Source organism: Leptidea sinapis, chromosome 22, assembly GCF_905404315.1.
Source record: "Leptidea sinapis chromosome 22, ilLepSina1.1, whole genome shotgun sequence".
NCBI classification, from domain to species: Eukaryota; Metazoa; Arthropoda; class Insecta; order Lepidoptera; family Pieridae; genus Leptidea; species Leptidea sinapis.
Genome location: NC_066286.1, coordinates 3,015,328 through 3,041,338, shown reverse-complemented (window position 1 = coordinate 3,041,338; position 26,011 = coordinate 3,015,328). Strand labels below are relative to the sequence as shown.

The window sequence follows — 26,011 nt, the reverse complement described above, 5'->3', positions numbered from 1 at the left end:
CTTCGGATTCATATTCGAAGCAAGCAGCGTCTCATGCAATTTACTTAGAAAATTATAAGTCAAAGTAATACGACCACAGAAAAAGTCCTTTATTTGTTACTATAAAGTTCTATAACATGATCTTCGAAAAATAAAATCGCTAGGGCCGCTAAGTAAGCAAGCTTAATAACGAATTGTAGCGAAATAAATCGATGACTCCACGGATGGCTTCATATCTGCCTCTCTCGCACCTGGTTTTGTGTGTGCATTTTGTATATTATTATATTGTTAATTTCATCGTAACCTGTGTTCGGTTTAATTGTGAAAAAAAGGTGCTGTGTGTTTTGTGTTTAAAATAGATATTAGGTAATTAAAATATAATACAAAAAATAGTGCCTCGGTTGTGGTGTACAGTTTTCATTCATCATCATCAGCCGGTAGACGTCCACTGCTCGACAAAGGCCTCCCCCAAAGATTTCCACGACGATCGGTCCTGCGCTGCCCTCATCTAACGTATTCCGGCGATCTTGACCAGATCGTCGGTCCATCTTGCGGGGGACCTACCAACATTGCGTCTTCCGGTATGTGGTCGCCATTCGGGGACTTGGAAACTCCAAGCATAGCCCTCTCCATTGCCCTCTGAGCGACCATGAGCTTTCTCATAAGGCCCATAGTTAGCTACTACGTCTGTGTACCGTAAGACATTACAGGCAACACACACTGGTTGAAAACCTTCGTCTTCAGACGAAGTATAGTTTTCATTCGTAATTTGAATTTATATGTTGATTGTATTCATTCTATAGTTTAGAGTTTAAAGTTGTTTTTACGAGAAAAAAATTTGAGTTCACAATAATAATAAAATTCAATATCTTAAATGCATGAAAAATCGACACAAACTGCATGCGTTTTTGGAGGTACAAATGAAAATATAGTGTATCATTATGAGTTTTAATAAAAATAATTTTACTAAAAATCCACGCGCAATAGGTTATTGAGATAAAATAGGAAAGCGGTTTATTCGGTTTACAGTTCGTATTCTGAAGCTAATATAAATGGTCTTGAAACGTCAATTGAAAAAACAAAACTAGCAACATAAAATGATTTTGTATAAAATATAAGATGGATTAATTAAAGTGTTTTTGATATACTACGGTTACTCACCATTGTCACCTAATTGCATTATGGTTATGATAGAGGCATTTTAAGACTCTATATTTTCTACTTACTGCGCGCTAAATGACACCGCTCAAGAGTACCGGTTCAATATAAAAGATAAATCATATTTAGGTAATTTATGTATTAGTGTTCAATGGTTAGGCCACGTGGTTAGGTTAATATATTTTCAATTTCCGGGATGTCCTTTGTTACAGTTTATTTTTGGCATTTCTATAGTAATGCTAATTAGGGAACCGAAAAAGCTGTCGTTCTAAAATTATCCATGTTGTCCAAACTAAGAATGACGATTCTGTATTTATAAAATTGAGGAAAACATATTTTCTGGATATGCGTCCGAACTGAAACTTTTATTACATTGCCTCCTATTTTTTTCGTCCATCTTTTGCATGTCGCATTACCGCCAGCTTAGGAGTAGTTAAGATAAGTCTAATAATTAATTTCAATTCCTGCTTTCAAGTCAGGTTGGCCGACTAGTCTAATATAAGCACTGGTTACCGAGAGGAAATGGGTTCGAACCTCACACCAGACAAAGGTATATATAAGTTTTATTTTTTCAATAACTAAAGCATTTTTTTTTGTGAAAAAAAGTATCACTTGCATCGTGTTTAAAACCACACAATAATTTTTTGTTATTAATTTCAACCCACAGGTGGGCAATTTGTTTACACGTGTTAATATATCCTGGATCCACTGTCTTATGGTCGTGACAATAAGGAATTGCTCATTGTCCCTGGAGCTCCAAACGGTGGAGTTTTGGAAAAATTATGAAATACCACAAGGGGGGAGGATCTGTCCTCTCCCAGTGAGATGTCGCGTTCGTATTGTTTTCTTGTTATAAAACGCACCAGCCATACTGGTGAAAAATAAATCTAGTCCAGTTATGAAAGTAGGTTTTATTACTCAAAAACTAAGTAATGTAATATGCCTATTTCTGCCGTGAAGCAGTAATGTGTAAACATTACTGTTTCGGTCTGAAGGGCGCCGTAGCTAGTTTAATTATAGAGCAAATGAGACTTGACATCTTACGTCTCAAGATGACGAGGGCAATTGAAGTGCCGCTCAGAATTTTTTGGTTTTTCAAGAATCCTGAGTGGCACTGCATTATAATGGGCAGGGTGTATCAATTACCATCAGCTAAACGTTCTGCTCGTCTCTTCCCCTATTTTCATTAAAAAAAAATGCTTTGCACATGAATGGAAACCTACTACTACTCTGTCCGTCCGTCTTATAAGTCGCAATATTTAAACAGCTGAAATTTATACTGCAGTTACATGGCTTCCAAAATGGCAAATAAAAAAATTTGCCGCCAAACGACTCCCGTATGCTTCGCAACTGGCTTAACTAAAGTTTGATCTAAGGATTTTTCTAATTAAATTTTGTCCAGATACAGTTGACGCTAGAGCTGTTTCACCTGATTCCTGCTGCCAAATTCCACCTTTACACGACACGTCACAAGTTAGGATATCATCCCCAACATCTGGAAGTGTGGCGGTCCTCCACAGTGCGGTTTTCAAGGAGCTTTCTTCCACGTTCTACAAAGTGTGGAATGAACTTCCTTGTGCGGTGTTTCTGGAACTATACGACATGGGTACCTTCACCTTCCTTAAAGGCCGGCAACGCCTTGTGATTACTTTGGTGTTGCAAGATTATGTGGGCTGTAGTGATCACTTAACAGAAGGTGACCCGTACGCTCGTTTGTCCTGCTTTTCCATAAAAAAAAGCTCTGATCGGGCACCTGTTTATCCTTCTGGAGTTGGCGAGTGATGGCGTCACTCCGCCGCTTCTGGGACTTGGCGTCATCCTCGCCACTCTTGGCACCTGGAGACCCGAAGCAGCCCATTGCTGACCACGCAGTCCACCTGAAAGCAAACACCACACATTTTATAGGAGCATATTGAATTTCGACATTCTCCAAATTTGACAAGACACTAAGTACCAAGTTCGACTATTACAAGTACCCAGAACTTATGTCCGTGTCTCGTTTAGACTGGAAATGTAGATTTTAGCTGCATTTGACTGATTGTTGTGTTTCGACCGCGCTTTGAATACAACGCCCCGCAATGACAAATTGTTCAATGAAAAACTCTCTAAATAACAGTCTAATAACTTAAAAAGGATGGATTGTTGTTTTTCAGGTAAATATAAGGGATATATCAAGTTTGTGTAACTAACTTGACGTTTTTAATCATTTTGCTAAATAATTACAAAACTACTAATTACTAAACAAAATGACAATGTTCTTGCCTCGTGTTCGTGTCCGAGCTTCTAATACCTATACAATATACTTTGAACATTAACTGCCACGAAATAAGGTATTAATTTGAATTCCTGTTTTAAATTTACCTGAACAATTTAATTTATACGGAAGTATATACAACGCTGCTGGGAGATATTTTGACGACCACATGTTTTGATCAAATACAGCCTTAAAGTTGGTCCAGGCTACGCTGAAGGCATTAGTGAAAGTTTCAAAAGAGTCAGTTCAGTAGTTCTGAGTGTAAAGTTGAGAGTGAAGTTTTTTTTAATCTATTTTGTGTTCAGCTACTCTCCCTTTAGATACCTACAATCGGTTTTTAGAAAAAATGAATAACCCTACAGTTTAATTAAGTATATTAAACTATAGTAAAAATTATTAATTTTCATATTTTTATTGATATTAGAATATTATTAAGTTGCATCCTAATAAACGGTTAAGTAGGCAAAACATGTACGACATGCTTATAAATAATTTGTAAGTCATAGGACTTAGGTATAGACCTAAATACACCAATAGATGGTTGCGAAACTGAAGTGGCAGTGGCCAGGGCATAGCCGTTGGGGCAGTAAAGTCCTCGAATTTCGACCACGTACCGGAAGACGTAGTGTTGGTGACCCACCACAAGATAGACCGACGATCTGGTCAAGATCGCCGCAATACGTTGGATGAGGGCAGTGCAGGACCGATCATTATGGAGATCTTTGGGGGAGGCCTTTGTCCAGCAGTGGACGTCTTCTGGCTGAAATGATGATGATACTTAAATACATAATTATAATTATATTTACAAAGTTTGATGCAAATTAAGATTTTTAGAACTACATATGAACGCACATTACTTTTTTATGTATACCAATATATATTTTATTAAATATTTTCCTTAAAATTTGATTTACGATAGGATTCCACCCAGTTACTTTTGGCACGGAACAGTAGCGGCCGATTTTGATCATAATTTTATAAGTATTCTTTCGGTGTTAGTACAGAGTCGCATACTTATTTCTTCTGACACGTCACCCGGCGCGAGAGTGAGTCCATCGAACGACTTGTCGTGCAGAGCTAAGGAGGAGAACCAGAGGGCGAGGAAGGTCGCCCTCTGGTTCTCGAAGAAGAAGAAGAAGTCAGGTACTATGTTAGTCTTTGACAGACTACCCGGTAATCGGGTGGAACGAGGATTTGACCTTTTTACATCATTACAATTTGTTAACACTTTTTTCGTAAGTATGAGTAATGTATCTTTATTATAATAATATAATCGGTCCCATCACATTCCAATCACGCGCGTATTGTACACAACTTATTTTCACGGGCTCTCAACGCGCCAGGCATACCAAAGAGTAGATGACGTCCCGCGGACGACCTCAGACAATCGAATTGGAAGCATTGCATTATAGCCTAAACACATGATCGGATTCGGTACGGCGGAACCATCGGCCGCAGTCGGGTACCGGACCATATTTGATGTTATGTCACATTGTCGCATCATCGCACAAAATTATGATTATTACCGTCCGGACCGTACCGAGTAAGGCGCCGGACCAATTGGTGCAAAGCGCCCACCAGACCGTCGTATGTTCCGGCCGTGCCAAACCTGACCATGTGTTTAGGCTATAAGGCTCGTTTGTTTTGTCTGAATATGTACAGTCTAAGAGCCACGCACACCAATCTTGCTAAAAACAAACGAAGGATTGTGAGGATGTTCGATCACCAAAAATTGTAATTCCATTTTTTGTACATAAGCAATCAATGAATACACATTTTATTTAATACATAATACAACATACAATAAATGCAAGTCGTCGAATATCGAACGATATAAAACAACTTCTAAAAGGGGTCCCGCATCACACTTTGTATACAGCGGGCCTACCATGAACTCTTATTGCGATTCAATTGACAACCTAAAATGAACTGCATTGCTATTTCGTACCACGACGTGATTAGAGCTATCTAATTTAGGTTGACGTCAAATCAACTGATTAAATCGCAATGATGTCAATTAAATGTCAAAAATGTATTCAACTGAATCGCAAACTGATTTATTTCGTTCATTCATTCGTACCATGAGGTGTTATTTCAACATAAACTGGATAGCTTATTTGTCAAAGTGACCTATTCGAAAAAAGTTGCTACTTCCTTAGAGGAAAGTGAATTGTATTGTTAATAACTTTTAAAAAATAGTGAAATAATAGAAAATAAAATTTTAATTGATTAAAGATGAGATGAGAATACTTTATTGGTCTTTTTTGTAAAATAAATACCAAAAATGAAAATACTAAAGACGAGGCAGTAAGGGCCCGGGCTATAGCCTGTTCGCAGAAACGAATTAAAAAAAATGTACTCTGTGGTCCTGTCAAATCAAACATAAATGGAGGTGCGTTCATAACTCGTTATTTTTACAAAAACCAAAGGCAAACATTTAATTTGTAATTCAAAGAACTATATTTATTTATATTACTATTATTTAATAAGTATTCAAAAGGGCTTAATGGTTTATAATTTGACGCAATTGCGCAATTTTAAAATGTATTTTTAGTATTTTCTACGCAAAAAAACCGCTTAAATCATATCATTTTAGGTTTCCAAACGCATTCTATTTCGTTCATTCTTCATAAGCGATCCAAACGCCATTCAGTAAAAGGCACTTCATGGTACTAATTTTAGTGATTCAGTTTAGGTAGCTAAACTGAACTGCATCGGATTCGCATCGCTTATTAAAAGTTGATGGTAGGCCCTCAGGTCTATAAAACAAGATTAGAATTCAAACGAATCATCAAGAATTTTTGACTACTATAGGGATATTGCTATACATATAGGATTAATATTTAATCTATATAATATGATTGTATGTTTTGTTTTATTTTGCAATTTTACTCTGATAAAGTGACGTCGCTGGCATTATTCAACTTAGGAATCTAGTCCGTTCTAATAGTTGAATGTGGTTAATTTTTTCTTCACTTTTTTTAAACTAAAAACAAATTAAAAAGTTTGTACGAATTTTTTATTATGAGAAATTTAAGAAGAAAGAATAAAGGAAGGAAAGAACAATAAGTGTCACGACGCTTTATTTCTAAGCCATTTTTTTCACAGTAAATCAAAAGATAATTTTACGGCACTTGTTCCGTCGCAAGAGATGATAGTTAAGAGAGTGTCGAAAATGCTAGAAGTGTTTCCGACTGCTAAATGATAATTGCTAAGCGAGTATATCTTTGATAGCTACTTTAGTTCAAAGTTTAAAGACGACTACAATTCCCTATCTGGTTGTAGAATGTGACAAGAAACATGGCGAACGAATATCAGCAAAATATTTACGTAACGTGTATCACTCACCACTCTACGCATTCTTTCTATTTATTTATTCGTTACTTACGCCGTTATTGTCGGCTATATTATGGGTACCAACAACGGCTCCTTTTTCTGCCGTGAAGCAGTAATGTATAAGCATTATTGTGTTTCAGTCTGAAGGGCGCCATAGCTAGTGAAATACTTAACATCTTATGTCACAAGGTGACGGACGCAATTGCAGTGCCGCTCAGTTTTTGGGTTTTCAAGAATCCCGAGCGGAACTGCATTGTAATGGGCAGGGCGTATCAATAACCATCGGCTGAACATCCTGCTCGCTATGTCCCTTATTGTCATAAAATCCAAAATGAGTCGCGCATTCCGATACTAGCTCCTACGCTATATTATGTCCAACGAGCGATTGTTGTGCCCGGTAACGCATCAAATATGTAAATACTATCATTATGTTCATGTAACGTCCGATAAGTGATGTGCGTGCTAGTTGCTATCCCCGAATCGTTATTAAAATTCAAAATGCATTTGGCATCACTTTTTGAACGTCAAAAACAGTGTGCCATTCTAAAAAGTGTCTCAAACTTAAGAACGGGTGCAGGAGACTAAGCGGGCTTTTTTATAAAAAAAATATGTATTACAATGTAACATAAGTAAAATAAAAAATTATAATTATAGAGCCTGAGCGCGTTCGCTCCATTCCTAATCTGTGGTTAAGAAAATCATTTATCTTATAATAACTAGTTGATACCCGCGACTTCGCCCACGTACACACATGACAAAGCACGTAGTACTAATAAAAATCTTTGTTTCGTAAAACTTTATTAACTTTCTATTAAATAGCAGCTGCCCGCGAATTCATCCGCGCATAATTTCTGATTTCCTATGAGATTATTTTCCTGCTGAAAGGGCAATCAAACTTATCGACAAAACTCCTACCGCTAGTCAAAACCGCACTTCATAGTTTATACCTAAAGAGGTCGCAGTATACATTTTTGTTTGGAATAAAGAGCTAGTCATAAAAGGCATTTATTTTCTCATAATTTATTTCTTTAGATTCTTTTCGATGTCATTTCTAGTGCTACTACTACTACCACTTCGGAAACAAATGGCGCTCTGAGAGAGAAGAAGCGGTGCAAGAAACTCTCCCGACATTTATTTGCGCTCTCTATAATAAAATATACAATATTGTACTGTGATTGCTATTGCAATAAAATAATCATAATCTAGTCCCAGTGTGTCACGATCACTTAGATATTCAGCTGTGGAGTAGTAGGATTTACGACAAAGCCATTTTTTAATAAAGCATTTAAATTTATTTATAGATAATTCCTGAACAGTGGCTGGGACTTTATTATAAAAGTGTATACATTTACCCTTAAAGCAATTATATATCTTATGAAGGCTACTAGAATTAGTTAGTTAAAAGCTTATTTCTAGTGTTATAAAAATCACTACTAAGAGGAAAAAGGTGACGATTTTTGAGAACGTATATTAAATTTTTAATAAATGTACTGACAATGAAGTCATAATATTATTAGATGGAGCTTTCCATATTCGGCAAAAAACTTAATAGAAATATGTTTGATTATTTATACTATAAAATATAAACGCAGACCCCAATAATAACTACATCAAAAGAAGCCTGAGTCATTTTGCAATATGGAAACAAACAGATAGGCCAAAATTGGTTTTCTGGTAAAAACCAAGCAACCATTCACAACTGTTATTGGTATAGCACTTTATTGGCTAGCAGAAACTTCAATTTACGGATATATGGACATTAATACCTCTTTCAAATTGCAGTTCCATTTTCATATAAACTCCTTACAAATTAACTTGGTATAAAGTTATACTTGAGAATAAACCAATAATATGCAAAATGTTTACAAATAGACATTTTACTTATTCTTGGTTAGGAAGGTCTTAGGTTTGACATTCGGAAAACTTCAGAATTGTCATTGTATTGACAATGTTATCAGCGAATGGTTAGTGACCCTGACTACTAAGCTAGAGGTCCCGGGTTCGAATCCCGGTAGGTGCAATCATTTATTTGATGAATGTGGATATTTGTTTTCGAGTCATGGATGTTTTATGTATGTTTAAGTAAGTATATTGTATTAAATATTATATCGTTGTCTTGTACCCATAGTACAGGCTTATGCCTAGTTTGGGGCAAGATAATTTGTGTAAAAGTGTGTTAATATTATATATATTACTAGCTGACCAGACAGACGTTGTTCTGTACATAATAAATAAAATACCGATTTTGATGAATTTGTCAATAATTTTTCATTGTAACATAATAATATGCTCCTTGTTGTTATAATGAAATTGTTTCACAGCAGAACTGTCAAACCGCGCGTCAAAAATACTCTCACAGAAAATATGTCCAAACAAAACAAATATTAGAAATAAAAATAATTATGGGTCCCAAATCGAAATAAAAACTATCCTATCTCTTAAGTTGGACTAAACTGCACTCCATGAAGTAATCCCCATTGAAATCCGTTCATTTGTTTAGGAGTCCATTGAGGACAAACATTGTGACACGAGATTTATATATATTAAGATTATCATCATTTTGCATATTCTTCGTTTATTCTCGAGAATATCTTTATACCAAGTTTATTTGTAAGAGCAATTAAGTGTATTATATTATATACTTTGTATACATTATAATGATTTACATACAAAATGTCCGCTGCTAACGACCTCAGTACGCATGTGAGCAAAACAATTTACCAAAGAAATTAACGGGAAAACGCAGAACGCATTCCACGGCCTCATTTCTAGTAGCTCTCCACATTCTTGTTAGAGAAATAGTTTGTAGAATTGTCTTGCACATAAACTTTGGCAATACGCAATATAATATACGCTTAAGGATACGCAGCAAAGAACTATCGTTAACAGGTATATATGTACAGGTCCCAAGGTTATGGGACATGAAGGAACCGTACCTAAAAATATCGTAGATAGGGTATTTTACTGAAAGAAGACCTTATGTTATTTTTAAAAGTCAGTAATTCTGCATTCAAAGATTTTCTAAAAATTACTGGCATCGCCTGCGAATTCTAACCGACTTAAATGTAAAAAAAAACACCCCTACTTTTATGATGCCAATCGAAAGAATGGCCAAAAACTAATGACTCTTCTTAAGTAACATAGTATTTTAAAAGAAAGTAGTCAGTTAAGTGGGCATTTTTTTGTAAATTAATTAATTAAATTCTCAAAATGTAATCCCTCTTATCTTACGCAAATCGCCAATCTTCTAATGAGTCCGCTGCTATATACGATATTTAAGGTACTTTCCCTCCATGTCCCAAAACTTTGGGACGCCCTGTATGACAGCGGCCACACTAATATAAACACAAGAGTAGAGCTTCTGTACTGTAGTCATAAAAAATAAAACTTAAAGTAAATTTTCAAATAAACAAATAATATAAATTTAGAAACAACATTTGAATCACCCTTACGTGGTCGCACAACTAGCCACTAATGACCGTTCCCAATATTCAGTCTATCTCTTACTTGGGATAAAAATCGTAACTATCGTTGACTTTTCTGTCCCAATAAACTTATCGACGGTAACTCACCTTATCCATACACGCTGTCTGTCAATGGACGATGTACGAGGGCTGCACTAAAAGTATCGGGAATGGAATATTTCCACTGTTCCTGTCATATTAAAATCTTTTTAATTGAAAACTCCTGGGTTTTAAAAATTGAATACCATTTATTTATTTAAAAAAAGATTCTCGGTCTTGTCACAAGGTCTTATCAAACTTGTGTAGTCGTTGAGAAAATGGAATTGACTCGAGAAAATTCTAGAGTGATGAAGCCCCATCCAAAACCACAATTTATCGCTGGTTTGCTGAATTTCAACGTGGACGTGTCAAGCTCAGTGATGATCCCCGTCAAGGTCGTCCAAAAACTGCAGTCACCAATGAAAACATTGATGCTGTGCGTAAGCTGATTGAGGAAGATCGACATGGGACATACCGCGAAATTCAGGCAACTTTAGACATTGACATGAGTCAAATACAAATAATCTTACATGAACAATTAGGTGTAAAAAAAGTTGTTTTCCCGATGTATACCGCATTTGCTCTGTGAAGAGCAAAAAGCGGCTCGCGTTACTTGGTGCGTCAGAACTCTCGAAAGATTCCACGCAGGATCCTCAAATACTGTATACAACATCGTATCAGGTGATGAATCCTGGATATACGCGTACGAACCCGAAACAAAAAACCAGTCACGAGTTTGGGTGTTCGAAAATGAGTTAAAGTCAACAAAAATTGAGCGTTCACGGAGTGTTGCAAAAAAAATGGTGGCCACGTTTGTCTCCAAAACCGGCCATGTTGCGACTATTCCTCTTGAGGGACAAGGAATGGTTAATGCAGAATGGTATGCTAGCATTTGTTTGCCACAGGTCGTTTCTGAACTCCGTAAAGAGAACTGCAACCGCCGCATCATCCTCCATTACGACAATGCGAGTTCTCACACCGCGCACATAACAAAAGAGTTTTTAGAGCAAGAAAACATAGAATTATTAGACCATCCGCCGTACAGCCCCGATTTCTAAGCCCTAATGATTTCTATACTTTCCCTAAAATAAAGAATAAATTGCGTGGTCAGAGATTTTCATCACCTGAAGAAGCTGTGGACGCCTACAAAACGGCCATTTTGGAGACCCCAACTTACGAATGGAATGGTTGCTTCAATGATTGGTTCCATCGTATGGAAAAATATGTCAAATTTCGCGGAGAATACTTCGAAAAGCAATAAATACATTTTTAAATAGTAATGTTGTGTCACTTCCTTGATTCCCGAAATTTTCAGTGCCGCCCTCGTATAAGCTTACCTTCGATAGAAGTTTGTACGGAAATTTCAATTCACGCGTCCCAATATAAGGCGATAAGCATGACTTATCGGGTATATTGGGACAGCTTCAGATTATTCACAGCTAATAACTGACAGTAGAAGGTAGTAATTTATATCTTATCTGTAGATAGTATATTGGAAACGGCCGTAAGGATACGGTAGCGAGCGGTGACTAGATAACTTATAAAGGAAAATTTATTTATTTAAGGTAAATTATGTATTTTATTTATGAACTTTTTTTTTAATTGAGGTTAAGTAGCTTAGCCGTGTGTTTATTTAATGTTGCCTTTGTAGAACCACGCTGTATAAAGGCGTAAAAGGCATTTATTTTCTCAAAATTGATTCCTTTGGAATACTTTTTGATGTCATTTCTAATATACTAGACACTTTGGAAACAAGTAGCGCTTTGAGAGAGAAGAAGGGGCGCAAGAAACTCTCCCAGCATTCTTTTCTTGCGCTCTTTTTAATAAAATATACAATATTGTACTCTCATTGCTATTGCTATAAAATAATCATAATCTAGTCCCATGCTGTCCGATCACTTAGATTTTCAGCTGTGGAGTAGTAGGATTTAAGACAGAGCCATTTTTTTATAAAACTTTTAAAATTATTTATATATAATGCTTGAACAGTGGCTGGAAATTATATACTATAATATAAAAGTGTATACATTTACCCTTAAAGCTATTATGTATTTTATGATGCCGACTAGAATTAGTTACAAATAATCCCTTATTTCTAGTGTTATAATAATGAAGATCCCCGAGCAAAAAGGTGACGACCTTGTGAACGTATAGTGTCTTACTTAGTAACAATTCAAAGGATTTGTTCAGTAGCAAAATCTAACCAGCCACCACAGAAGATCTCGTAAAATGCGATATTTCCCCCGCACCACGTCAATATTCAGGGCACAGCTCACGCACAGGAATCATCTTCCAACTGCTGTTTCTCCAAATCGATACGACTGAGGCGCTCCACAGACAGTGCACCTACATGTTCCGTACCACGACAACAGTCAAGATGCAACAAGCTGTTTACTTCTAACTTAAAGAGACCGTCATAGCAACTCTAGATACTACCTACCAGTGGCTCTTGCACAGGATGCCGGTAGATTATGGTTACCATAACGGCGTCTATTTGTGTTTCGGTCTGAAGGGCGCGCGTGAAACAAGTGGGCAAATGAGACTTAACATCTTATGTCTCAAGGTTGACGAGCGCAATTGTAGTGCTGCTCAGAATTTTGGGTTTTTCAAGAATCCTGAGGGGCATTGCATTGTAATCGGCAAGGCATATCAGTTACCATGAGCTGAAGGTCTTGATCGTGTCGTCCCTTATTTTCATAAAAAAAAATACGTCGTTCGAGGATTGACAACAATTTTCAGTTCCTGCACTCGGATTTCGAAATTAGTTTTAAATTGCTGCAATTTTCACACCTGTGCTAGTTGTTTTATGGAGCTGGTTTCCCTAAACCGGATTATTATATCCTCGTCATTTGAGCGATATCACTGCCCGTTCCTTGCCTGCCAATCTCGCATCAACGATGTGTTAAAGAACTTTATTTTTAGTCTGTGAATTTGCCCCTACTGTGGCTTCAACTGACAACCTTTAAGAGTTGGTATTAACACAAAAAATAAATACGATTCCACCGGCGCGTCTTACATTTCCGATTATGCGATAGGAGCGATTGCGACTAGTTTGTGAAACAATGAAACTTATTAGTGAACGTTCTCTTTAGTTTGGTCCTAGATCCAGAAAAAATATATCTAGGTCTACTTCATTTAACAAGTTGTTACGGCTGCAGTACCTAGTAATAAAGCAATTTACACGATACTAACACCCAGGGGCGTGTATCGGTTTTCTAGCAAGGTAGGCACTGCAGATCTAACTAGTCGTAATTGAGTTTTGAAATATGTTATAGAGATTGCTTAGAGTAGGTATTTAGTATCTAAGGATAACGAGGTAAGCACTGCCTCATTGCCTATAAGATATGCACGCCCCTGGTAACACCCGCAATAGGAATATGCAAAAGACTAGGATTACGGAATGGGAAGGCATGCGCCACTAGTCCAATCATGCTAAGTAACTCTGAACGGTAGATATTACTGTACTCCTGAAGCAGCAGTATCAGATGATGAGACGAGATCATTGACCGATAATATCCATGTCAGTAAGCTTGATATTAAACTTACAAACGCAATCATAACGCCAGTAAATAATAAATGATGCCCAATCCAGCGCCAGTCCCTTGAGACCTTGCTTTTTACCGAAACGTTTGCAACAACAAAAGAAATATTCCGCCTTCGACACTTGGCTTTGATGACAGTAAAAATTGTACCAAGTGAGAGTTTGACGAGCCAAAGGGTTTCGTATGAAACTAGCTAAGCCCAGCCACGCTACATGCACTTGTCTCACCGCCGTCGATGTACGAAAAGCAATTAGAGCTGAATATAAGAAGCGTGTTAGCGATCAGTTAGATGCGAGTTTAGTTCCGATAGTTTGACTATTCCTATACCCTTCGCACAAACCCAAAGTTTAATACTTACATATATACATACATACATAGAATCATGCCTCTTTCCCGTAGGGGTAGGCAGAGACGACTTCTTTCCACTTGCTACGATCCTTACACACTAATTGTTTCTCTTCGTCTACTTTCATTATTCCTTTCATACGTGCTCTCCGGTTTAAGGTACTCTTGACCTGGCCTTTTTTCAAGACGTCCCTGATTTGATCTTGAAACGTCCGCCTAGGTCTACCCCTTCCAACACTTTCATTCACACTGGCCTTATACACTTTCTTCGTCAATCGTTCTTCATTCATTCTCTCGACATGTCCAAACCATCTCAGCATAATATAATATAAATTTAGTTAGCATAGTTTAATACTTGTAAGTAAATAAATAAAGCAAAAAACATAAAATACATATTTTACATATTTTTGATTCTAAACAATTTGTTATTTGAAAGTGACACCCCTATTTATGGGATTAATTATACATTAACCTTACAGAGTGACCTATTGCGATAGATGCTTGACTTAAATTTAGGTATTTAAATTAATATAAACATACATATTAGGGCTACTACAAACAATCTATACCTACTGTACCACCCCCGATTTTAAACTCGTTCAGTGAGCAAGCAAACAAGTCAATCCTATGTGAAAGTTCATTTATATAATATGGTCGTCATATAACCATTCGGCTATATGACGACCCATATAGCCGAATGGTTAGTGACCCTTACTACTAAGCTAGAGGTCCCGGGTTCGAATCCCGTTAGGTGCAATCATTTATATGATGAATATAGATGTTTGTTTCCGAGTCATGGATGTTTATATGTATTTAAGTATGTATATTGTATTAAATATATCGTTGTCTTGTACCCATAGTACAGGCTGTGCCTAGTTTGGGGCAAGATAATTTGTGTAAAAGTGTGTCAATTTTATTATTATTATTATTTAAATTTCGTAAAGCGACTGTAAAATTAAAGGGCCATAATTAAAACCCTATAGGTACGTCTGCGCCGCATAGGTTTTTCTCATGCGTCAAAATGAAATTAATATATATATATATAGTGATACTAGCTGACCCAGCAAACGTTGTATTGCCGATATTAAAATCGCGATACAAAAGTAACTGTTGATCGTAGATGGGTGAAAATTTCAAGTTGTATGTATTTTTTAATGCTGACTCATAATCAAACAAATTTAAATAAAAATGTCAAAACGATTAAAAAAAAAATCGTGTGGACCCTTAACATTTAGGGGGATGAAAAATAGATGTTCTCCGATTTTCAGACCTACCCAATACGCACTCAAAATTTCATGAGAATCGGTCAAGCCGTTTCGGAGGAGTTCAATATTTAACACCATGACACGAGAATTTTATATATTAGAATATTACATATATGCTTAATTTTTGTCATCCATCATCTGTAATCAATGATTTGAAAAAGGATTCAATTTAAAATAAAATAAAACATAATATTTTTTTTTTGTAAATGGCGGCTACGGAAATATAGCCATAAATTTCTTTGAGTGTTGCGATTTAACAAATGATTATAAAATTAGGTACTATTGACATATTTTATTGATTCGAATCGATGTCTTTGTATTTAAATCGATTTTGGCAAGACCACATACTCTGAAACCAGTCTCGTAAGTCTTTTTTAGGTAATTGAAACTACATAAAAATCATTATGTGGAGTGGGCACCCCAATTTGTGACTCTCAAATTAAATTAAGTATTATAATATCGAATTTTTATTTATGTTTTTTTATATACCTATGATAATAAAGGACGAGACGAGTAGGGCGTTCAGCTGACAGTAATTGATACGCCCTGTCTTTCTTGAAAAACCCAAAAACTGAGCTGTATTACAATTGCGCTCGTCATTTTGTGACATAAAAGATGTTAAGTCTAATTTGTCTAGTCTCCAGGCTCAAGTTACAAGCAATCTCTTATTTCTAGTGTTATAATAATGAAAATCACTATGTTTCAACTTTATTAGGTGTTTTTGTCAAACACCCTATAATAACATACATCTCTTTAAACAGTAGTTAGTTAATTAAAATAATGTGACCACACATTTCGCTTGATGCCTGGATTCTCATAAGAAATTGTTAGTTATGTAGAACTGACAACCCCGGATGGTAGAACGTCACAAAAAGCGAGTTTTTTGCTGCGCGCTCTATTCGGAATTTGTAGTTAGAGCAACCGGAACGATTTGTCTCACCTTGTAAACCGTGATTGATCTGTTCACTGATGATTTAAACTGTCATCAACGAGCGAAACACGGCGCTCATTTGATGGTAGGGTACCGAGTACCTACAGTCTTAATCTTAATATCTAAATGAATTGCTGTTCGTTAGTCTCGAGTTTTAACTCGAGAACGGCTGGACCAATTTGGCTACTGTTGGTCTTGAATTATTTGTGGAAGTCCAGAGAAGGTTTAAAAAGGTGAATAAATATGAAAATGCTAGGAATGAAATAAAAAACAACAATTTCGTTTTTCCTTCGATGGGTGCCCCGTCGTTGAGAAATCAAATTGAAAGAATATTTTGTATAAATGAATAACTAATTAGAATTTTTATATCTTTCGAACTTTCTCAGGACGTAAAATATAAACTTAATTTTAGCTCAAATAAAATTTGAAATCAATTTTTTTATGAACGATGAATCTTTAAGTTTTGTCATAAGGAATAAAGATTTTTACAAGTACTACGAGCTTATTATATAAAATGCTAATGTTCGTACGTATGTCCACGGTTTTCTCTTTCATCCGCAACTTCGATCAAATTCCCGTTGAGATGGCAAATACATGGGGTATTATAGTCCCCTGGTGTGCATGAGGGAGTTTGGTCGGGATGAGTGGAAGTGGGTGGTTGTGGGTGGCAAAAATGTGAAATTATATACATCTATCCTTCTCTAACTAATTTAAACTTCTAAAACTCTCGGGATCTCGTTCCAGAATGTGTGCAACTGATGTTATCAATCTAGAAAGTTCTAATGCTTTCTGGAATGATCTAGAAAGTTCTAAGACTTTCTGGAATGATCTAGAAAGTTCCAAAATGTGTACAATTGGTGAAGTTGATGCGAAACCGTCTAGAAAATTCTAAAAATTTCTGTAATGATCTGGGAAGTTCCAAAATGCGTGCAACTGATAATAATAATGAAACATGCGATTTAATTTAACCCGAGCAACGCCGGGTTTCGCTGCTAGTTACATTATAAATAATGCGCCACTGATTGAGCCTTTCTTTTAGCTTCAAGTACTGGCGAGAAAATTTTTTTCCTTTTTTTAAGAAGTGAGGATGGCAGAAATTATGGGAAGATGAACACTCACAGTAGGATCAAATGTAACTTATCGAACATCATAAACTACCTACCATCCATTCAAAATAGTGTGTCTCAGACTTGATAAGAATGGGCGTAAGAAAATCAGCGTGCTCCTTTTTTTTCATAAAAATATGGTTAATATCGTGTAATATCGTGCATAAACATTTATAATGAAATACTCTGACAGTGTTAAGTTGTTAAACTCCATTTCCAATCTGTCGTAAAATTAAGAAAATCATTTATGTTATAATTACCTCCACCACACAAAGATTTTTTAACAATTATTTTATATTAAAGCTTATAGCTTTTCTTAGGTGATAACCCAAGAAAAGACTAACACAACTTAACCAAGTAGTAGGCATAACAAGTTTATGTTTATTCCTCATGTTAAAATTATGACTCTCACAGTTTCTAGCAAATTCTGTAATGTACTTGTGAACATAAAGAATATAATATCCGGACGACCGAGCCTTGCTCGGATTTGTAAGAATGTACAAAACTTGAACAAAAAAAAACTAATAGAACATCTGAATTCGAACCGGGGTCTTCTGCTTTCCGGATCACCCAATGTCCCATCTAAGCTATTACAGTCTTGTATATAGTGGCAAAATTTACCTTTGTATTCTAATGTTATTGTAGCTGTTTCTCATTCAAACATGGATAAAACCATTTTTTTTAAATTGAAACCTAGCTAGATCGATTTATCACCCCCGAAATCCCCTGCATACTTAATTTTATGAAAATCGTTGGAGCCATTTCCGAGATTCAGATTATATATATATATATATATATATAGACAAGAATTGCTCGTTTAAAGATATAAGATTAAGATGCAACAGTCAAAATTTTACTTTTTAATATTACATACATTACTAAAAATATTTAGTATACTTGTTATATACAATGTATAAATTCGTAATGATGTTGGCAGTATTTGAAAACATACATTCACCACAAATACTCCAATAGGTTATTAGCCCAGAAGAGCTCATTATTTTATTAAAATAAAAGTGAGATAAAGTTACATTTATATATATCAGTAAACACAGCGAACAATGATTCATCAAAGCAATTCTACACAATATCTTCATGCAACATTTAATAAAGATTGTTGCCAAGCTATATCTTATCACAACTTATTTATTTTGATATTTTCACTATTAGCAACTGTACGTATTTATAAACACCATTTAGTATCAACTATCAGAGAGTTTAAAAATAGATTACTAAAATAATAATTATGTGCAAGAATGTTAGTTTGCAACCAATTAATATTAATGTTCTTTCTTATGACAATAAGTGACAAAACAACAACTTCAAATGGTGATAAGTGATGAAACTACCCATCCCAATGCAGTATCATTCAGGATTCAATGGAATCCGAAACCAAAACCATTTTTTTTTAAGACAATAAGAGTCAAGACTAGCAGGACATTCAGCTGATGGAAATTGATATGTCCTGCCCACTCAGGACACCCCTAAACAATTCCGAGCAGCACTACAATAACTGTGTTCGTCACCTTGAGACATTCAATGTTAAGTCTCATTTGCCCTGTCACTTCATTCAGAGCAGAAATAGGAGCTGTTGTGCTGCCCGTAATCTAGCCGGCATCCTGTGTAAAGGAGCCTCCCACTGGCATCACATTTGCACTAATCACTTTCAGACATAAGTTGTTAAGTCTCATAGCCTCTCACTGTTAAAAAAATTAATAGCATACCAACCAAACTGAATGCTACACAATATGATGTGATTCTATTTATTACTTTACTTACAACTTTTTGTGCAGCCATAGATCTTTTACAGCAGAACATCAAAACAATTAGATGGCCTGGTATGTGATTATTATTATTCTATAGCAACAGCAAATGATATTGAGTTCCACTTTTTTTCTTGTGGTTTATGGGGTCAAAGTTTTATACTAATAAATGCAGCTTAAATGATTTTAATTTTTTAAAACTTGAAGGGTCTGGAAATAGATTTGATCCCTTCACATAATATAAAAAATAGGTCTAAAGTCAAACAAATAGAGAGTCAAAGAAATGAAATTCTTTATCTTTATCTTTTTGATCTCTAAATTTCTATCTTTTTGATATAGATACACATGATATTAAAATATTAACTGTAATTAGTTATTTTATGCTCTTTAAAAACACTCCATTAAAGGTGTTTAAAGATTAACTTTATTTATTTATGGTATGTGTGGATTAATGTATCTACTGTACTCAAAAGCTTTTTTTTTTACTTACTTGTGTAAGACATTCAGTTTTGGACTTTTGAGTAATTTTGTTGCATCACTTTGCATATATTGTCCCTGATTGAAATATTTGTAAATTGGATTAAAAATAAGAACTTGTAATACCTTATCTGTTTTGAAAGGACCAACCTTAGAGTTTCTTGCTCATTCTTTCCTAAGGAAATCTGCCTTCCAAATGAGCTGTATGAAAAAAAAATACATATTTGAGGTGTAATATTATGTACCTATGAAATAAAATATATTTGATTTGAACTAAGTTGCAAATATCACTAAGTACTAATATTTAATAATTTTAGTAATTTTAACTGTGCATTTCCTTTATATACTGTAACAGCATGTATATATTTATATGGGTATAATAAGAAAATAAAATTTTGATCAATCTTTACTGTTAAAATAAGTAAACAAATAACTACTCTTAGCTTGGTCTATTTAAACATGACATTGGCTAAATAGTGGCATATCTTCCATAGAAGACAGGGTCAGAAGAAAGCAATGATAAAAATGGTTCAACATTCATAATAGGGTATTTTACTCTTAATGATCAATATGGCATAACAAATTATACTCATATTATGTATTCCTCATATCTGAATCAAATAATGTACTGTCATACCTTTGGCTTAGAATTTAAAAAATATTATATATCTGCAATAAGTATTCTTAGCAAATCATACAAAATAGAAAATAAAATATTGAAAAGTTAAGCTCGGGTTACATTTTATAATGACAAAGTTGCAAAGATTAATCATCGTTTTAATTTATGCTGACTCAAAACAATTGTAGATTCTAGGACTCTTCATCATGCACAATGAAAAATGTCTCTAGTACCTCATGTGGTAAATGAGTTGCCATCCATTGAGCAACATAATTTAACCACTCTTAATATTAATTCCAGATTAGAGAATGGCTGCTCGATAAACTATTTCAGCTAGTACAATATTTTATGACAATGTACCTACTTAATTATAAGTTTTTTAAGTAATAATATGTATTGTAGAATGTTAAGTTAGTTAATAAATTGTAATGTATTCTTAGTTAATTATTATTAGCATATACCATATTCCATTCCATTCTTATTTACATGGATGTCTAGATAAGTATAACTATTTTTTGTGGACTTTAATTGTAGTGGAAAAAAAATCTAATAACACACAGTTGAGAAAGCTTAGATACTTTGTTGTGAAACAGATAACTTTCACCCTATATAATAAAAAATAAATTTCACAGTTTTCAATTTGTCTTTTTCAGTTTTTAAACTGAATTGAACAAGATGATTTGACAATCATGATATTATGTTATCAATTCATGTGAAAAATTGAGGTAAACTGATCAACATATGATGGTTTAGGTTGTTTATCTTCTATTATTCATCTATCTTTTATTATTATGTCGGCACCCAGGTTAATTATAATTACCCCACTGACTGAATAATCATAGAACAACTTGGTATCCAGAGCTTTTGTCAGATTTCAATATACTTATACAAAATTTAAAATGTCGCAATTGAATAATTTGTTTTTTTGTGATTATAATTTTCAGCTTTTTGGGCAGAATTATTGCCGAACCAGTTGTTTGCAAAAATCTTTCAGTATTAGATAGCCCATTTATTGAGGCTTTAGAAGGCTTTAGGGTATAGGCTATACAGGGTGGCTTAGAAGTTGATGTCCAAAGCTAAAATTTGAAAGCCTCATGGTGATGAGTATCCGAATTACCCCTATGTATGTTCTATGATTTTGTGTAGTTTAGGAGATAATAATTTTTTTTCCCCTTTTATCTGATTTTTTCTCCTAATTGTGGTTTAGGAGTTTTTTCTAATTCTTTTGAACACTTTTAGTTAATTTTATTGTTGATAATTATTAACTACAGTTGCAATAACCACATAAGAAACTATGAATAGTTTAGACAGTGTGGAACTACTTTAGAATTGAGTCGTAAAGTCGTCAAGATAACTGCTCCAGCTAAATTCATGAAAATGTTCAAGGTATCAAAAAAAATAATAAAATGGGGAAGTCCATATTTTTAAAAACTTCCCAGAACATTGGCCAATAAAATGAGCCAAATTCAAATTTTAGCTTTGGACATCAACTTCTCGGCTACCCAGTATATCATCATGCTAAAACCAATAGTGATTTATATGGCAAAACAATGGTTGCCCCATCAATATCAGTTTTCAATATCATCACAACTTTGCCGTTTGACAATCCTGATCACCAGTTATAAGGGTATGATTTGCTAATTTTCAGCCACTTAAAAAAGTGGGTATATATTTAGTTAATTCACTATTAGTATCACCATAAAAACAAAACCCTTTAAAAAGAAAAGAAAAGAAAAAATTTTTCAATATCATAGAACTTTAGAATTTAGTTTAGAATTAATTTATTCTACTTCCTGACTACCAAAGCACCCAATGAAATGGCAGCATTTTGGACTCTAGACTAGAACTTTCACAAGTGATTATGGTTTGTTTGTATGTCATCTATAAACTCAATAACTACTTAAGCAATTTAAAAATTCTTCTGCCTACAACATGGGCCTATATTATTTTAAGAAAATATTTGAGATCCCTATGTTAAGTGCAAGTATCAAAACCTTGCATCCAAGCTATTATTGGATGTGTACTGCAAACAATTATTGATCATATTATATATAAAATAATGTATTTCTTGATCTAGTGATTCAAGTTGATCTAGTGATATATTTTATCCATCACATTCTGTCTGGCTTAAAACAGGTTTGAAATAAGATAGATGTTAATAGCACCCTTAATGATGTCCGTGGGGGTTTCCACACATCAAATTATTGAAATTTAAAAGTAGCATTTGAATTTAAGATAACCACTCTATCGCTTATGACATCTTACATTGATATTGCTGATTCCTGCTACCGAATTCCACCTTCACACGACACGCCACAAGTTAGGATATCATCCTCACCATCTGGATGTGGATCCTCCACAATGCGGTTTTCAAGGAGCTTTCTTCCACATACTACAAAGCTGTGGAATGAGCTTCCTTGTGCGGTGTTTCCGGGATGATATGACATGGGTACCTCCAAAAAAAGCGTGTACACCTTCCTTATAGGCCGGCAACGCTCCTGTGATTCCTCTGGTGTTGCAAGAGATTGTGGGTGGCGGTGATCACTTATCAACAGGTGACCCGTACACTAGTTTGTCCTCCTATTCCATAAAAAAAAATCCCTAAGCTAGCATAAAACATATGAAACAATAAAAACTCCTTAAGTATTATAACAAACAATGTGCATGAAGACTTTTACTGAAATACTAAACCAAAACTTGCAACTTAGGCAAAATACAGGATTTATATACCAGTCATAATTTAGCTTGAATAAGCATGAAGAAGTTAAAAATAACAACAAATTTAAATATGTAATTAGTATATGAATATAGAATAATGATTGAATGAAGGCCACTTCCACTAACTGACAGTCTGTATTTTAGTAAATTATGAAACAACTGATGCTTAATATAATATCTTACTAGAACCATACATTTCTGCAGTAGATTATAACAGACTATGTTTTTATGTAATCATGGTTTTTCATGTTTTTTTTAAATAGTATGACCCTTACTTACTTTTCTATTTAAATAGATAAAGTTATCATTTAGTTACTCTTCTATTGGTATTTATTTGCAGATTTGTTCCCATTTAAGTCACAGGATTTCTTGGTCTGCCTATTTTCTTCATTTATTTATTAAACTTATTAAAATTTACCTGTAGTATATGTTCATTTCTGAAGTGTTAAAAGACTATATAATCAGTATATTAAGAATATAATACAAATTCATATAATTCAAGTTAAAAAAATTAACTTAAAAATTTTATAGTAATGTACTTAGTAAAAAAAAATGCAATATTGCAGTTTTAGACAGGAATGTTGTGACAAAATGATGTGAGTACTTACCAACAGGTGGGGGTAGTGTTATCCACGGTATCTAGGTTGGCCTGCGAGGGAGACTCCTCTCCTCTCGCGCCGCCCGCCACAGTAGAAGCCGTGGTGCCGTTGGAACCAATCACTGTGACCTCATCCTCGCCACTTCTATTATCTCCACCAAAACGACACCAATTGCATTGCTACCTGCAAACACCATATCACTCACAACACACTACACCACAGCACACAATACAACAGCAAATCGCGCGGTTACTAAACACTGGGTTATCCTATTCGATCACGCCCAACCAAAACCACTAACATGAATTTATCATTTAAAAAATGGCAACCAGTGATACTTTTTATGATTAAATGACTAGAGCCATTTAGCAACTTCACCGTGTTTATACTGAAATATTTATAAACTTTCACAAGTTAATTTTAGACCAGACGTTACTATTAATGTCTGAACATAAGTAAATGATGAGAAAAAATATTATTTATAAATAGCTATTTCATACAAATACGTGGGTTGTGGAGCACCACTTCATACACACCCCTATTTCGGGTGGAATTAATCCTCTTCAATTAACTATAAGACTACACAAAAATTGTCACGAATTAGTCAGTATTTTTACAATAAAATGACCTACACCCTGATAACTACAAAGACATTTTTGTGTCGATGACAGCAATCACCAGTCAGTGATAATAATTATGGTGATTACAGACTGTAATCAGTCGCAGATTATATACAGACCATAAATATCTATACAATCTATCTATAAAAATCTGTACTTTTTCTTTAACAATATGCCGATATGACTACCATCTTGCTGCTGCAGAAGAGGGCTATTCGCGCTATTAATAACCTGGGTCCTGAAAAATCATTCAGAGCAAAATTTAAAGAAACAAAATCTTGACTGTTGCCTCAATATAATATTCTTGATATTTTTATGTGTGTACATGGACAGATAATTCACTTATGTGCCCATGTACACACATAACTCACTAGAAACTGTCGTAACCATAATGTTAACACCAGGAACAAACAAAAACTTATAATGCCTACTACTCGGCTAAGTCGAGTTAATAAGTTTTTTGTGGGGCAATGTTCTTATATTCAAAAGAATTGTTAAAAAGCGTTTGTGTGGTAAAGGTTCCTAAAATATTTATGAATTTCTTAATGATGCCACATACATTGTGAATGGGGCGACCACCCTCAGGCTATATAATAAATTTTATTGTCCGATTTTACATTGTGACCATAATTTTATAAAAAAAGAAGTCCTCAATTCTGAGGCATACTTATTCGAACTTATTGGGTGGTATTTATTGACTTTCAATAACTGATATCTCATCCTATTATGCTATGAACATGCTATGAACCAAATATCTTTATTATTCACATTCATTCAAATTAAATCTAGAACACTATTAAAGTTAATAAACAGCTTCGATACTATTCGGCGGAAGCGGAAGATTGGCGCTGAGCATGCATAATATGTGTGCCAGCATATGCCGAGCTTGAGCTTATATGCGGCTAACGTTCCTAGTCTTTTAATAAGTATGGAGTGTTTTATTGTTTAATTTCAAATTTAATTTAATTTAAGAATTGTTTTATTTTTTGTGTGTTTTTTAGCTGCAAATAAAATATTTTATTATTATTACTATTCATAATAAAATAATATTAAACAATTGTAAAAACAAAATGTAGTATCTTTTTGTTATTCAAAAAAAATATTATGTGGTTATGATATTATTATTGTTATAATATTATTATACAAATAGTCTAGTTCACCATCTAATAACATCAGGGTGTTGAATTTGCGTGACGGTGCGCGTGCATTTTTCCCTAACGCGTGAGAAGAAGTATCTATAACTTCAAAAATTATTTATTCAATTAGGTCAAAATGATACTCATGAATGTCAGAGATTTTACCACCACTTCAGAAAAGTTGAGAAGAAACTCATTGCCACTATTTCAAATCTATATTTGCTATTTCCATTTCACAATATATATAATATATGTAAAGTGATGCACCAAAATAACTCAAACGTTTTGACTTACTTGTGTAAATTAAAAATTAAATAAAATAGTCACGAATGCAGTAGATGTATCAATTCAAAAACACTGTAAATAAGTAAAGGTAGTATGCGAGCAATTATATATTCAAAGGAATAAGTTTACATGGTATATTTAGCCAAATACGTCGTTGATTGTCCTCCATAATACGGATATCGTGTCTGTTAAATCTATGCCAGTGACCTTGCTCTTGCGGCTTCAGTAATTAATTAATAATAACTGAAATTAAATTGATTCCTTTAGAATTATTTTTGATGTCATTATTTAATAATATATTGTCATATATGCAACAACCATCCGACGTATTATATATCTTTTTTTTAGAACTCTTACATAAATTAAATTAATATA

The 26,011-nt window shown here is 34.4% G+C and overlaps 1 protein-coding gene across 3 annotated transcripts in view; it reads right to left on the bottom strand.

Moving 5' to 3' along the window:
- The window catches only part of LOC126971001 (guanine nucleotide-binding protein G(s) subunit alpha), an 82,179-nt gene extending 57,909 nt beyond the window's left edge, over positions 1 to 24,270 (bottom strand). For 2 of the 3 annotated variants that reach the window (XM_050817173.1, XM_050817171.1), the window contains exons 1-3: positions 24,132 to 24,270; positions 23,605 to 23,778; positions 2,891 to 3,014 (exon numbers count right to left, since the gene is read on the bottom strand). In XM_050817173.1, coding sequence (XP_050673130.1) covers positions 2,891 to 2,995 — 105 coding nt within the window. In that variant the 5' untranslated portion in view covers positions 2,996 to 3,014; positions 23,605 to 23,778; positions 24,132 to 24,270. Of the gene's footprint in view, positions 1 to 2,890; positions 3,015 to 23,604; positions 23,779 to 24,095 lie in introns of all 3 variants that reach the window. The other variant, XM_050817172.1, reaches the window with a different exon arrangement.
- Between the last annotated feature and the right edge of the window lie 1,741 nt (positions 24,271 to 26,011).